At 47.5% G+C, this 15,153-nt stretch overlaps 2 protein-coding genes across 52 annotated transcripts in view; both read left to right on the plus strand.

Moving 5' to 3' along the window:
- Ikzf1 (IKAROS family zinc finger 1) overlaps window positions 1-15,153 on the plus strand; it is an 88,887-nt gene that overhangs the window by 51,040 nt on the left and 22,694 nt on the right. For 27 of the 51 annotated variants that reach the window (XM_087583471.1, XM_087583475.1, XM_087583486.1 and 24 more), the window contains 1 exon segment: window positions 13,132-13,389. In XM_087583471.1, coding sequence (XP_087439597.1) covers window positions 13,132-13,389 — 258 coding nt within the window. 51 annotated transcript variants of the gene reach the window in all.
- Window positions 1,965-11,407, plus strand: LOC148001454 (uncharacterized). The gene is made up of 3 exons (XM_087584502.1): window positions 1,965-2,006; window positions 4,106-4,984; window positions 11,318-11,407. The coding sequence occupies exons 1-3, from the start codon at window positions 1,965-1,967 to the stop codon at window positions 11,405-11,407; spliced, it is 1,011 nt and encodes a 336-aa protein (XP_087440628.1).

A 15,153-nucleotide genomic window follows, 5' to 3' on the forward strand; every position in this document is an offset into this window, starting at 1 on the left:
CGTTGACTAGATCCTTATTTACTGACACATATGGAGATACAGGAAGGAAGCTAGGCCTTGGGGAGAGAGTGGGTTTGGAGGTGAGCAACTGTCTTGTGCCTGGAGGGCACAGGAGTAGCAGGCAGGAGGAAGCCCGGGTGCATCCTGTTCTCTGGGCCCTAGCATAGTTCTGCTGCCTGCTCCTTCTATACTTGCATGCTTAGAGTCATGCAGGGCCCTGTAGCCTACCCAGAAGGACCCTTAGTGTCCCAACGGGAGGAGATGGTTAGCAGTTGAAAGAGTTGGGACAGCCTCATGGCTCTTCTGATTCTGCCTCTGGGAGAGAGGTGGAAGTCATCTGAGTAGGCGTAAGACCACACACCAATACACCTCTCCACAGTGGCTCACTGGCAGGACATGGAACTTCTTTGTCTCTTAGCTGTCTCTTTGCAAGGCTGGAACCACAACATCTTCTATCAGTGATGACCTCTAGCTAGTGTCCTCTTCCCGTGAGAAAACCTTGAGCCGCCCAGCCAACAGGGAGGCTTAAGAAGAAATGTATCTGTCTATAAAGTATACTGGTTCTCAGAGAGGACCTGCCTCTGGCTTCACCCTACACTCCTGTAGAGTACACCTATGGTGTCTATGGGGATCTGGTTCTCTTCTCTGCCTGTCCTCTGCAGTCCTATCCCTGTCACTGTCGCTGATGCCATCGCTCCTTCTTTAGATCTGTAAGGACTGCCAAGGTTGCTGTGAACAGTAGACATGTTACTAATGGACTAATGGCTTTCCTGTGACTGAAGAGTTATCATGACCTAAAGCATTGGATGTAAAATCAAGCTACAGTGTATTCCCGAATTCTTGAGAAGACAAACATGAGCCAAATTCCCTCCCATGGAAGATCGTCATTGACCTTCTTAGACCTGAGAGTGGAGCAGAGCTGCTCTCATTCAGAAAATCTTAAACACTTCTCAGCTTCTCCCTTGGGTGCAGCATCAGGAGCCACTCCTGAGATCCACAGCTAATGCAGGCCAAAGAGTGTGGTTTCTGTCATGTCAACCTGTTCTCCAGAATGCGCACAGAATTGGCAGTTCAAACAGGCTTCAGAATCTGAGGGGATTACAGCATGCTGTACGATAGTGATCACAAGAATTTGGAAATCAGAAGTCCCTAGCAGAGAAGCTTGATAAAGACGTATTCTTGTGATTCTTAAAAGACTTGTACAAATTCTCAGTGCAGCCAAGAGCAATGGCAGACGCCATTAATGCCGACACTCGAGAGGCAGATGGATCTCTGTGTGTTCAAAGCCTTTCCCAGTCTCTGTAGCAAGTTCCAAGACAGCTAGAGCTTCAGAGTGTGATCCTGTCTCAAAAAAGGGTTATTTTTTTTTATCTGTGCCATTTCATAAAACAATGGCTTAAAGCGGAGGGTAGACTGAGACATGAAGACAAAGCCAAACAAGTAAGTCACTGCCCAGGTCCCACAGTGGGGTGAGCTGCTTCTGATGGGACAGATCAATAACTTTACCCAGTTTCACAGGACAGGGTGAGCTTACACCTGAGGTCTGCTGCAAATGAGCAGGCAACCAGGAACTGTCCTGATTCAGAACTGCTGGAAGCAACGTGGGGATGTTATCCCAGGCCCTCTCACTGACCCCTGAGCTTCCCTCCTCTGTGTGTACATGAAGAATGCCAGCCTTAGCTGTGAGGACCACGGAGCAGGCACAGCTAGGCAACCGTATTTGCAACACCCTGCAAGTTATTAGCTAGCCACGCGTTTGCCATTTGGGAAACCCTGTTGTAACTGTCACCCAATGTGAGTGACCGTGTACAGGCAAGTAAATACATGTGCACGGGGGTGCACACTTAAGTGTGAATGTGTGTGCAGCTGCAAAACTTACACATTTCCCAGTGCCTTACAGCCACGCAAAAGAAGGCTGCTTGCAAAACTGTGTCTTTTGAATTATGAGTGTCATATAACAAGCTATGACCTTAGATGTTTATATGTCTATGCTAAACACCAAGACGGTAACTTGTCACATTTACATACTAAACACTCTGCTAAACGCAAAGCGTAGAACTTCCTTTGAGCCCAAGATCCCTTACTACCAAAACAGTGGTGGTATCTACCTCAAAGGCCCACAGTGAGGCTTGGAGGCTGTCTGTGGAAAATGGTTTGTGTGCACCTGACATTTATAAAGACCCACTGAGTTGCTGCTATAAGAGACTGGATTTTAGCATAGATCAGAGGTTGGCTGTTTGCTGCATTTCCTACTCACTTAGAACACCACGGGTTGCTTTTCCTAAGTTCGGGCTGTTGGATGAACAGTGTATCTGCATCAATTCCGCTTTGCTCTGCTAGACAGAACCTAGTAACTACAGCTATATTTTGCTTTTAAGCTTCTGATAGTTTTTTGGTTAAGGATAAAAATTAGCAGACTGACTTGAATTACCGTAGACAAAGTATTTATTCTTTTGGAAAGGGCCCAACATTTCATGGCACGTCATCATGGTCTTTGCATTAAATAGTAAAAAAACAAAACAAAACAAAAACGTAAAATCCAGGCACGGCGATGTACCTGTAATCTCTAAGGTGGCCAAGGGGGTACCGGGTGGATCCCTGAGCTTCTGGCTAGCCAGTGCAGTTGGATTAGCAATCTACAAATTCAGTGAGAAGCCCTGTCTCAAAAAGGGGCTGGAGAGATGGCTCAGTGGTTAAGAGCACTGACTGATCTTCCAGAGGTCCTGAGTTCAATTCCCAACAACCACATGGTGGCTCACAACCATCTGTAATGAGATCCGATGCCTCCTTCTGGTGTGTCTGAAGACAGCTACAGTGTACTCACATATATAAAATAAATAAATCTTAAAAGAAAAACAGGATGATGGTGATTATGGTGGTGTTGATGGTGGTAGTGGTGTTGTTGAGAACAATTAAGGAAACATCAGACACTGATGTGTCCACATACATACTCACACAGCTGCACATGTGCTACCACGTATGTTTCATGAGGGAAAAAGGAAAGGGTTTTTGTGCCGCCCCCCAAAAAATGTGAGAAACAATGATTTAAGCAGTTTGGTAAATATGTCTTTTTCCTGAAGTCCGTCAGCCTTTATTTCCTGCTGAGTCAGAAGTTCGATTTAGCCGGCTACTTTGTGTATATGGTTCTTGTTGACATTTCCTGAAAGACACCATGTGCATGTGCACCCGGTGTGCATGCATGTACATACACACATACAGACACGTGAGCACAGTATATCAAGTCTTAGGATTTGGGACGCACTAGGAACTGCCAGCGGAAGAGGCTGGGGACCTGGTAGCACTTATAACGGCAACTGCTAAGCGATACCTATGGAACCTGGCAGCTCCTTTTGGAGCAGCAGTCGCCTATCCAACACGCTGATTGGGAACGTTTTCATTGTCTCCGGATACTTTCTAAGAACAAAAGGGGGGCGGGGGCAGTCTACCTATGAGGAAGCGCACCGATCTGTGGAGATGTGTGTTATCCCGTGTGATACTGTGCTGTGGCTAGGACCACACTCAGCCAGTACTACTGAATGATGTCCACTGGTTCTAGAATGTTCTAAGCTGTTGAGCCCACTGGAGCTTGCTCGCCGTTCAAAGGCCCTGCTCTGAGGACTGACTTCTCTGCAGCCTGTATGAAGACAACAATAACAAATTAGCAGCTAAGCTAGTGGTTTTACAGAGTACCACGCCTTTTTAAAGCAGTGCTGTCTTCTACACTCTTACTGTGTCTGTGATGATTTTACAACCTGGCTTTCTTTTCGCCTTCTTTATTGCAGTTGTCTATGGGGCTGATGGCTTTAGGGATTTTCATGCAATAATTCCCAAATCTTTCTCTCGTAAGTATATGCCTTGCTTCTAGAAAACAGATGCTCATTTCATGGTCATTGCCATCACACAGACACCACAGCTTGCATGTTCTCTCATCAACACCTTCCTTTATATCCTGAAAAAAAAAAGTGATGAACTAAATGTTTGCCATTCTATCATCAAGCACCCATCATCCGGTGTGTCACTGATATAATAAAGTGCAGAGGTAAAGGGTGGGGGTTCTGGTTTTGTTTGTGAGGCATGGTCTCCCTATTAGACCTGGCTGGCCTAGACTGCTCTGGGATGCCCAAACATTTGCAATGATCTTCCTGCCTCTACCTCTCCCCCTGCCTCTCCCTCTGCCTCTGCCTCTCTCCCTGCCTCTCCCTCTCCCCCCTTCTCTCCCCCTGCCCATGCCTCTGCCTCTCCCCTTGCCTCTGCCTCTGCCTCTCCCCCTGCCTCTCCCTCTCCCCCTGCCTCTGCCTCTGCCTCTCCCCCTGCCTCTCCCTCTCCCTCTGCCTCTGCCTCTCCCTCTGCCTCTGCCTCTCCCCCTGCCTCTCCCTCTCCCCCTGCCTCTGCCTCTGCCTCTGTCTCTCCCTCTGCCTCTGCCTCTGCCTCTGTTTCTCCCCCTGCCTCTCCCTCTCCCTCTGCCTCTGCCCCTCCCCCTGCCTCTCCCTCTCCCCCTGCCTCTGCCTCTGTCTCTCCCTCTGCCTCTGCCTCTGTCTCTCCCTCTGCCTCTGCCTCTGCCTCTGCCTCTCCCCCTGCCTCTCCCTCTCCCTCTGCCTCTGCCTCTCCCCCTGCCTCTCCCTCTCCCCCTGCCTCTGCCTCTGCCTCTGTCTCTCCCTCTGTTTCTCCCTCTGCCTCTGCCTCTCCCCCTGCCTCTCCCTCTCCCTCTGCCTTTGCCCCTCCCCCTGCCTCTCCCTCTCCCCCTGCCTCTGCCTCTGTCTCTCCCTCTGCCTCTGCCTCTGTCTCTCCCTCTGCCTCTGCCTCTGCCTCTGTTTCTCCCCCTGCCTCTCCCTCTCCGTCTGCCTCTGCCCCTCCCCCTGCCTCTCCCTCTCCCCCTGCCTCTGCCTCTGTCTCTCCCTCTGCCTCTGCCTCTGTCTCTCCCTCTGCCTCTGCCTCTGCCTCTGTTTCTCCCCCTGCCTCTCCCTCTCCCCCTGCCTCTGCCTCTGTCTCTCCCTCTGCCTCTGCCTCTGCCTCTGTTTCTCCCTCTGCCTCTGCCTCTCCTCCTGCCTCTCCCTCTCCCTCTGCCTCTGCCCCTCCCCCTGCCTCTCCCTCTCCCCCTGCCTCTGCCTCTGTCTCTCCCTCTGCCTCTGCCTCTGTCTCTCCCTCTGCCTCTGCCTCTGCCTCTGCCTCTGCCTCTGTTTCTCCCCATGCCTCTCCCTCTCCCGCTGCCTCTGCCTCTCCCCCTGCCTCTCCCTCTCTGCCTCTCCCCCTGTCTCTCCCTCTGCTTCTGCCTCTCCCCCTGCCTCTGCCTCTCCCCCTGCCTCTCCCTCTACTTCTGTCTCTCCCCCTGCCTCTGCCTCTCCCCCTGCCTCTGCCTCTGCCTCTCCCCCTGCCTCTGCCTCTGCCTCTCCCCCTGTCTCTCCCTCTGCTTCTGCCTCTCCCCTGCCTCTGCCTCTCCCCCTGCCTCTCCCTCTGCCTCTGCCTCTCCCCCTGCCTCTGCCTCTGCCTCTCCCCCTGCCTCTGCCTCTCCCTCTGCCTCTGCCTCTCCCCCTGCCTCTGCCTCTGTCTCTCCCTCTGCCTCTGCCTATGTCTCTCCCTCTGCCTCTGCCTCTGCCTCTGCCTCTGCCTCTGCCTCTGTTTCTCCCCATGCCTTTCCCTCTCCCGCTGCCTCTGCCTCTCCCCCTGCCTCTCCCTCTCTGCCTCTCCCCCTGTCTCTCCCTCTGCTTCTGCCTCTACCCCTGCCTCTGCCTCTCCCCCTGCCTCTCCCTCTGCTTCTGTCTCTCCCCCTGCCTCTGCCTCTCCCCCTGCCTCTCCCCCTGCCTCTGCCTCTGCCTCTCCCCCTGCCTCTGCCTCTGCCTCTCCCCCTGTCTCTCCCTCTGCTTCTGCCTCTCCCCTGCCTCTGCCTCTCCCCCTGCCTCTCCCTCTGCCTCTGCCTCTCCCCCTGCCTCTGCCTCTCCCTCTGCCTCTGCCTCTCCCCCTGCCTCTGCCTCTGCCCCTGTGGAAGTGAATCGTGAATAGAAGCATGCTCAGCTCACCGGTAAGGATCTGATAGTGAGAGGAGTACAGGGCAGGAAAGTGAGGCATCTGGTGAGAAAGAACTAATGTAGCCACAGTGGGTGTCTCACTGAGAGGCCGCTCAGCAGGGTCCCGATTAAAACTGCAATCAACAACTTTGTGGTCCATGCTTCCTGTCAGCATCAAACAAACCAACATCTTTTCAGATAACTTGTGCAATTTTGTGTGACAGGAAAAAAAGAAGGTGCGCCCTCTTTCCCTTGCTCTGGAGTGCTAACCTCAGAGCAGAGAAGAAAAACTCATGGGTTTCCAGCACATTCTTCTGTGGTGGCTCGTCACGTAAGCATGCACCGTGTTAGTGTGCATGCAGGCTGTCTGGCCCTCTTCTGAGCCGCCGTGCCCAAAACTATGTAGTAATGTAATCTGTTAATGTATATATTGAAAGTTGGAAATGGTAACTATATTTGGGCAACTGTATTTTCAAGAATAGAGAAGGCTTTTTTAAAAAATGCAAGTAGAATTAATACAAAAGTGTTACAGGTTGTTAAACCCCCTAGGTTTTCAGCCTTCAGACCTTGTGTCAATAAAATGTTTCATGTTATGAAGCAGCAGCAGAAAGCAGACTGTGTTGCCGTCCCTTTGAGGAGAGGTTCAACAGCGTGTGGTGCTTCAGGTCAAACCGAATTACACAGGGGTTGGGGATTTAGCTCAGTGGTAGAGCGCTTGCCTAGTAAGCGCAAGGCCCTGGGTTCAGTCCCCAGCTCTGGAAAAAAAGAATAAAAAAAAAACAAAAACAAAACAAAACAAACCGAATTACACCCTAAAACCGGCTTGCTGACATCTTACAACTCTAGCTTTAATATTGAGGTGTCAGCAACTATAACGTTAGGTTTATGGTGTCCTGTTATCAGGATTTAGCAGTATCCATCTAGGTATGCTTCTGGTCAAAGACCCGATAGGCTTCTCTTTCCAAAATACAAGAAGTTTATTAAAATGTTCCTCTTATTAATTATTCCTTTCCTTCAGTTCAATGTGAAGGTAAGAATTTGAGGTTTATTTCTTCATGTAGGCATATATGTACACATACACATTTTTATGTATAAGCTGGAAATGTGCCAGGGCAGGAAATCAGGTTCATTTTGAGCCGACCAGTTACACCTTTGGAATGCTTTGGTAAGTCAGGTGCACATAAGGGTAAGACAGCACATTCTAGGACATACTTTCATTAGGCCTGAGGAGTGGGCAAAGTCCAGCATCACCTAATGTCTAAGGAGATGGGTGAGGTTTTCTGGATGGGAAAAATGACAGTGGGAGATGTTCTGAGACATGATAAATTTCTTCATGTGTTTCATGCCTATCTGCTTATAAAGATGAGTTCATAGTAATACTATCTCTATTTCTTTCCCTCTTCCCCTCAGTTGTAAGTATCTTTCTGGAACAAATGGTTGGTTGAGCCGCAAGTCTCCGCCCAACAGCAACCAAACTGTTCTGGGCCAATATCGCCACCTTGTGTTCGTCCCAGAGAACTGACTTACAGGCTCCTTTCTTGAAGTTAAAATAAACTTTTGGTCTCCTCTGTCATTTTTATCCCATTTTGAGTCCCTAGATACATGAGAAAAATTTAAATATGCCTTAAACTTCCTTTTTAATAATTTTACATTTTGTGATATATTTTTATCTCTGACTTCATTGTATTTGAAGGCCAAACATCAAATAAGTTTATTTCTAAAAATATGCTTGTTTAGGTAGAAACCCTATTATTTTAACTATTTTTAAGTGCTATTAAGTTCTAACTAATTGTTCTAACTAATGCTTACAATTCGTTCTGGTTTTTGAGATATGGTGTCATGTAGCTCAGGCTAGCCTCAAGTTCCCCTGGTAGCTAATGGAGGATGACCTGGATCCTAACCCCCTGCCTCTGCCTCCCAGTTGCTAATATTACAGGTATGCGCCACACTGCTGGCTCCATAAATCCTTAGAGGAAGCATAAACCATAGACCCATCTGCACGCACATGTGTGTCTCAGATCTTCAGACGACAATAAATCAAAATATGCCTTATGTATCTTATTCCATTTTACTTATGAGCTCCAGTTATTGTAAAGATACATCTTTACCTTTACACCGCCCATTCCCCATTTAAAATATTTTACATTTCCTTTGCCTGGTCTAAACCCATGCTAGAATGACAGTTTCAGATTCCCCCCCCCCAATGGAAAAAAATCACATTGTACGTTCTGAAAATCTACTTGTAAACATTAAGATGCATTCTGGAAGGAAACTGACGGTGTAGACATCACATCTGTAAGCCAGAGCCTACCCGTGTGCATTACACTTCTGCATTAAAAAATGTTCAACTATTCATGAGGGCACAGCACACTCAGCAGCCAAGACTCTCCTCCTGCTGGCCTGAGTTCCTACACTTCTCCAGATTCTTTAATTTGACCGCGTTCTAGAAGCTAGAGGCCTTGCCACACTCAGGGAACGGGGCGGGGTAGGGGGGCATTCTCTTAGGACAACAGGGTTACTATGCTGGTGGCATAGCTCTAAAATACATAGTGAGGTTTTTGTTTTTCTCCATTTTAAGTAGAAACTGAGAAGTAAGGTAGCTTTCATATCCATGTTAACAAAAGCCACACTTTGTAAACACTCAAATCGGCCTCGTCCATGATCTGTCAGTTGCTGGGAGGGCAGGTTGAACCCAGAGCCTCCGGTAGGCATAGGGGGCACTCACAAGACTCCATTTGTGTTGTATATTTAATCAGTTCAATGAAGCACTTCGTCAAGCTCCTTCTTGTTCTAAGTAGTACAGTAGGGATAGAGTTTACAAAATGTGTTTAATATATTCCTTATATCTAGCATGTCACGGAAGGAATACCACAACTAAATAGTTCTAGATGGAGTCCCTTATTTTTATGGACAACTTTTAGGTTGAATAGAAACCTGCCAGATTTCTTCTACTTAGCAAGCACCCACTTTGCATTTATCCTCAGAGATATGAGGTCTTCCCTTTGTATAGATAGCAGCCTCCACGTGACAGGAATCCTAAATTCATCACGCTGACAATGTAACCTGCTTCTCGCCCAAATCCTCCTCTCTCTGGTCACTCAGTCTCCGTTAGACATCATAAACCTCCCAACTCAAAACATGGCTGGGAACGTCTGCATCACACCAGCAGCTCCCAGCTCAGCCATTGCCTCAAACTGTATATATATATATATATATATATATATATATATATATATATATCCTGCTGTGCCCACCTGCTGAGCTCCCACTATGGTCCTTGGTCACACCCACAGGCAGGCATCTGCAGACATTGTATCTTCTTTCTCAGAAGCATTAATTTTCAGTCTTTAACTTTCTGATTCCTGATCATTCTTCCCATACTGTGCTCTCTCTCTCTCTCTCTCTCTCTCTCTCTCTCTCTCTCTCTCTCTCTCTCCCTCCCTCCCTCCCTCCCTCTCTCCCTCCCTCTCTTCTTCCCTCCTCCTACACACACACACACACACACACACACACACACACAATTATATATAATTCAAACCGCAGTATAAATCAGATCAAGTACTTTGAAACTCATGCTGTATGTCCTTAACAGTCATCCACCTATTTTTCCCCATTTCTTCCCTCCACTGCATCTGGTACCCACACTGACCCCGGACGACTTGTGAACCCTCATGCCTCCTGAGCTACCTTTCTATTAATGCTGTCACAGCTGGTAGCAGCACCATCTTGTAAGGCAGAAATGCCAAAGCCCTAGTCGCACTAGTGGTGGGCCCTTGGTGGCCTTCAGGAAGCCAACACCCTATAAAGCAGCACCCATCACGTGATTCGTAACCTGTTTCCTCCTGACTCCACACTCACCCTCATTTAGCAAGCAGCCTGCTAGAGTAGAGCTGCTCCTGGTTTGAGAAGCCTAAAAGTTACACCTGTGCACCCTGCTGTCCTGGCCTTCTCTGGGAAGCACCCACTCAGGCATTAGTGACATGTGCCAAGAAATCTCCCAGAGGATGTCACATGAACTCTGCTGTGTTTATTCATGCAGAAAAAAAATGCTTATGACTGGCCTCTTCTCTGCCCTGCATGCAGTGTGCTCAGGGAAGCAGGACCGCAGCCTCCTTTACCTCAGTAGAGTCAGGAGTGTGCTAAGGGGATCATACCAACACATGTTCTTCCACAAGGTGGCTTTTACCACACCAGCTATGATTTTTCTCGATGGAATCTTTGACTACCTAGTTTCACTTAGGGGAGAGAGAGAGAGAGAGAGAGAGAGAGAGAGAGAGAGAATCGAAAAATAACCAGAGGTTGAGATTTTTTTTTGTTTTGGTTTTGGTTTTGGTTTTGGTTTTTTTTGTTTGTTTTGTTTTGTTTTGTTTGGTAGTTTTACTGTGCTTCCAAGAGAACAAGTTGCTATAACAAAAATCCCACAGGCTAGTTAACATATAAACAATGTGAGTTCATTTAGCTTGTAATTGTGGAGGATAAGAAGTTGAGTGTGGTGTCTACATCTGGTAAGGGCCTTATGTGGCTTGACAGAGCACTGCTCGAGCTCCGGCCTGCCTTCCTCTTCTTGAAAAGCACTTTGTAGTCAGATTTGTGTTGCTAAGTGAAAACCCAAAGCACGAGTTTACAGTAGAGAAATGCATATTCAGTTTGGCTCTGAGGATTCCAGGCAAAGAGCAGGGAGGGCATTGGTGAGACCAGCCAATTATAGTGATGGGGAACATGTGTCAGAGCCAATCACACATCAAACGTTGGAGAATAGAGTCCCAGTCTTTTCTGAAGGGACACCACTAGCCACCTAAGGGCTTCCCACTAGGTCCTACCTCAGAACAGGTTCTCACCCTGAATGAGCCTCTGGGAAGCGTTTATCCAAACCACAGCCATGTGAGTGCAGATACTGGACAGATTGGATCTAACTCACCAAAGAGACATAAGAATTCTGTGGTATCTCCAGAGTCCAGTACCATTAAACACCACTGTGTGAACAGGAGACCGGAGACCGTTCCTCTCTTACCACATGGATAGGATCTGGCCTCTGAGGGAAGTAAGGACTGCTAATTTGCAAAGTCTCAGATCGGAACCCCGTAGGGAAAGATAGCTTTCTGAGAATTCCCCCTTACAGAATTTCTCAGTGTTCTCCTGCACATGTGCTGAATTCAGCCTCAGAGTCCAGTCTCACTTCCCGGACCTCAGAGCCCATTTCCGGTTTGTACGTCTCATCCCATTACTTGCCAGTGAGTCTTTTTTGCAAAGAGCAAACAGGATAATGTTGGCAGAAAGTGGGCACTGGAGACCTCTGGGCTGCGGTTGCCTCCCAGATCTGCCGGTTACTAGCTGTGACCACAGCAAGTTCTCTGACTGAACTGTACTTCTACCGCTACAAAATGATAATGGCGTGCCCCTTTTGAGTTCTTGTGAGGTCAAACGGCAAGTACCACTAAAGTAACAGAGGTCTAGTACAAGGTAAGTACATTTTAGGTCAGGCAGAACCTTGTGTGGATGTCACTTGCTGGGTCCCAGTCCCAGCCCCAGTCACCTGCTCCTTTCCTCAGTTCTCTTAGCTGCCCCAGGCTGACCAGGACTGTGAAAGTCCCTGTACTTACAGATGAGGAATGAAGGCATAGAGAAGTCAGATGACCTGCCTAAGATCACTTCACCTTTAAATAAAAGTGCCAAGCCTCCATGCCAGCCATTTTTCTCTTGGTGTCTGGACCTCAAATGTCCCAATCAAGAGAAATTTCATAAATAAGATCATCTCTCAGACTGTGAAGCAGGCGGGCTACTTTAACTGGATATTCTCCACTGTAAAGTAACCTTGGACACCCTCCCCCCAAGAGTCTATTCAAACACACAGCTGAATTCACCCCAGAATTTGGGAACCAGCAGGGTTTGGAAAACCCAGGAGTACACACTTCAGACATCCTCTTGGGTCATGTCCTGGCTGCTGCTCTGGGATCCAAACTTTGAGAATCCTTGGCCAAAAAATGCTCCTCAGAAGTTATGTCCAATAGGGGCTGGAGGTACGGATCAATGGTTAATAGTAATTGACCATCATGTAGAGGACCCAGATTTAGTTCTGAGCCCCCACATTTGGTGGTTCACAAAAGCCTGTGGCTCTAGTCCCACAAAGCTGCACACAGTGGGCATACAGACGAGCAGACGCTCCCACAAACACACAGAGGGAAAGCAAAGAACTGCTTCTTCGTTATGTCTCATAGTCACCACACTGACTATTTTACTTAGAAAAAAACATACCCTCCTAACTCTTATAAGCCTGTAGAACACTGTGAGAAATTATGACTACAGTTTCTACTGGCCATTGAACGTGGGCTTCGTCACTGTCCTACTAGTGTTTCAGGAGCGAGTTTATGCAATGTGTTATATTTTCTTTTAAAATAAATAGGCGGATAATAAAACTGCATGAGTTGCGCTGGGATCGCAGAGTCAATAGGAGCGTTTATCTTTGTACAAACCTTTCTGTTTGAAAGATTCTTACCTGTTGCATTCATAAACTATTCCAGCTAACCCCTTAGCAAATGAAGGAGATGTGAGGGGGACACCTTTACCCTAAGGCACAGGCAGAGGTGGGAGGACATCTTTACCCTAAGGCACAGGCTGAGGTATGCTGAAATAAGGTTAAAAAAAAAAAAAAAAAGAAAGCCAGCTGCTAAGAAAATAGGACTTGGACAAGGGAGTTGGAATCGGAGCTCCAAACAGCAAAAGAGCTGTTGCAAATTCGTTGTGTATATGTGTAAGAAAATACTTATGGTTTGTGTTGATGTTCACCAGTCCTAGGGAGGTTGACCAGATATCCAGTCACTACCTACTGCCAGGTGTAGGATTTAGTTCCAGGTCCCCTGCCACCTTCCCAAGTACCACAAGCCCCCCATTACGGTATGATCTCTATAAACAGCCCATTCCTGCTTTACCGGAAGCTCCCTGTTCAGACCCTCAGCGTATCCCATAGGACGGTGCCACCCACGCTCTCTGGAAGCTCGGTGCACGCACCGCTGAGGCTCAGAACTGCTCAGAAGCTCCAATTGTCAATGTGATGCCTTGTTGCTGCTGTGTTGCTCTCTTGTGACTTATTTTTGCAGTGACACTAAGTGGCCTCCTGTGTTGTCTCTTTCAGCCAGTAATGTTAAAGTAGAGACTCAGAGTGATGAAGAGAATGGGCGTGCCTGTGAAATGAATGGGGAATGTGCAGAGGATTTACGAATGCTTGATGCCTCAGGAGAGAAAATGAATGGCTCCCACAGGGACCAAGGCAGCACGGCTTTGTCAGGAGTTGGAGGCATTCGACTTCCTAACGGAAAACTAAAGTGTGATATCTGTGGGATCGTTTGCATCGGGCCCAATGTGCTCATGGTTCACAAAAGAAGTCATACTGGTAAGGCCTGACGTAGTTTTTCCTTGAGTGTCTCCTAAGGTCCTGTGGGGGCTAAAGGAGCAAACTGTCCTGTCAAGGGCTGGGGTTGCAGCTTAGTAGTAGAGCACTTGCCTAAGTTCACACACACACAAGTCCCTAAGTTCAAAGTGCAGAAGGAGGGTGGGGCCAGGAATGTGGTCTTGGAGCATGTTTCCAGTTGACTAGAAGGGTGGCGGTTGCATATAAATAGCCCCCAAGTTGTACTGAGGCACAACATTTTTATCCTGGGGCAGTACTTGAAAGGTCTTCTCAGCGTGTACCTAACCAACCCTGTGAACGAAAGAGACGGCCAACAGCATACATGTGTCAGCTCCTGAGACCCCCAATAGTAAATTTACTAAAACATAAAAAAATAAATAAATAAAAATAAATACAATAAAAAATTTCAGCCACAGTGGCTGACCCTCACGTACAAAGCGTTCATCCTTTGCAAGACGCGATCAAAAGCTAGAGACACCAAAACAGACTTCACAGATTTCCCGTGAAGAAACTATACGTAATATACTTGTTTTTAATCTTGTTGACACGCAGGACTCTCTGTTCAGAGGCATTAGTGAGTAGGGGCCCTAGCAGCAAAACGCCCCCCACCCTGGAAAGGGTGCAGGTCAGCATAAAGTGGTTCACCCTACATTCTGAGTCTCTGGGTCAGCTGGCCATATTGCCACAAGTTTTCACCCCAGAGCAGTAGGGAACTTTCTGCCAAACTCTTGTTACAGTAGAAGGTTTGCGCAAGGCTTTAAGACAATAATAAAATGCAACAGTCTGTTCAAAACTAAGTAAGTGTTTGGTGCCACTGGCACTGTGGGAAGCCTGTCCAGCTTCAGTTGGCCGTATTACCTCTGTTCCACATGTGTATGGACAGTTCAACATAACTGTCACTCCGCCATCATTAAGGACACTAAAGAGGTTTCCTATAAACACTACTGGTGCTCAGTACAATTGTTTGCATGGTATAAGGTTTCATTGGAACTAAAGAGAAACACTGTCCTTCCTTTCATAGAAGTTTCTTGAAAGGTAGGTATTATAACCTGGCGGGTTCACCCAACTCTCATGGCCACCGAAAGCTTATATGTAAAACTTAGAGAGCCTGAGCTATCTCTACCCATACCCTGGCTTCTTTGTGGCGTGAGAAGGCTGGCATCTGCTACTGCAGTATCCACGAGAGAAAAGAAGTACCACTGAATGATACCATGGTTTATTAGACATCCCAGGAAGGCGAGGAAGATTGGCTTGAAGAAATGACAGCCGTGTCTGTTCCTTACACGGGACCCATCGAGTATGTGTTATCCAAAACGTAATCAGGAGCTACAACATGTATGAGGCAATAATGCCGTGATCAAGGTTGTGGTTTTATATATGAACAGAAACGGTTTCCCAAATTATATATTCCATAGACAGTATATGTGGAGATGATTTATAAGATGGTATTTTAATAATCTCTTCAACAAAAGTTTAGCTTTAAAATTAGGCAAATTTTGGCTTTTCCAAGGGGGCCCTTTAGTCCTTGAGTTACCCGTTGAAATAGACCTGGCACACCCAGCCCTGAGAAAACCAAATGTGAGGATAAACTTGCTCTTGTCTTCTATGATGAGGTGAAAATCAACACAGAGACTCCTGTGACACATGCTCAAGGGTCTTGGGCCTGTAGCAAACCAGCGCTGATGAGGAGCAAACCTCTCACCATACAGTGAAAATCCCCTCAGGTAGATATTTGACAAACGAAAC

This window comes from Rattus norvegicus, chromosome 14, assembly GCF_021556685.1.
Source record: "Rattus norvegicus strain SHRSP/BbbUtx chromosome 14, alternate assembly SHRSP_T2T, whole genome shotgun sequence".
Lineage (NCBI taxonomy): Eukaryota > Metazoa > Chordata > Mammalia > Rodentia > Muridae > Rattus > Rattus norvegicus.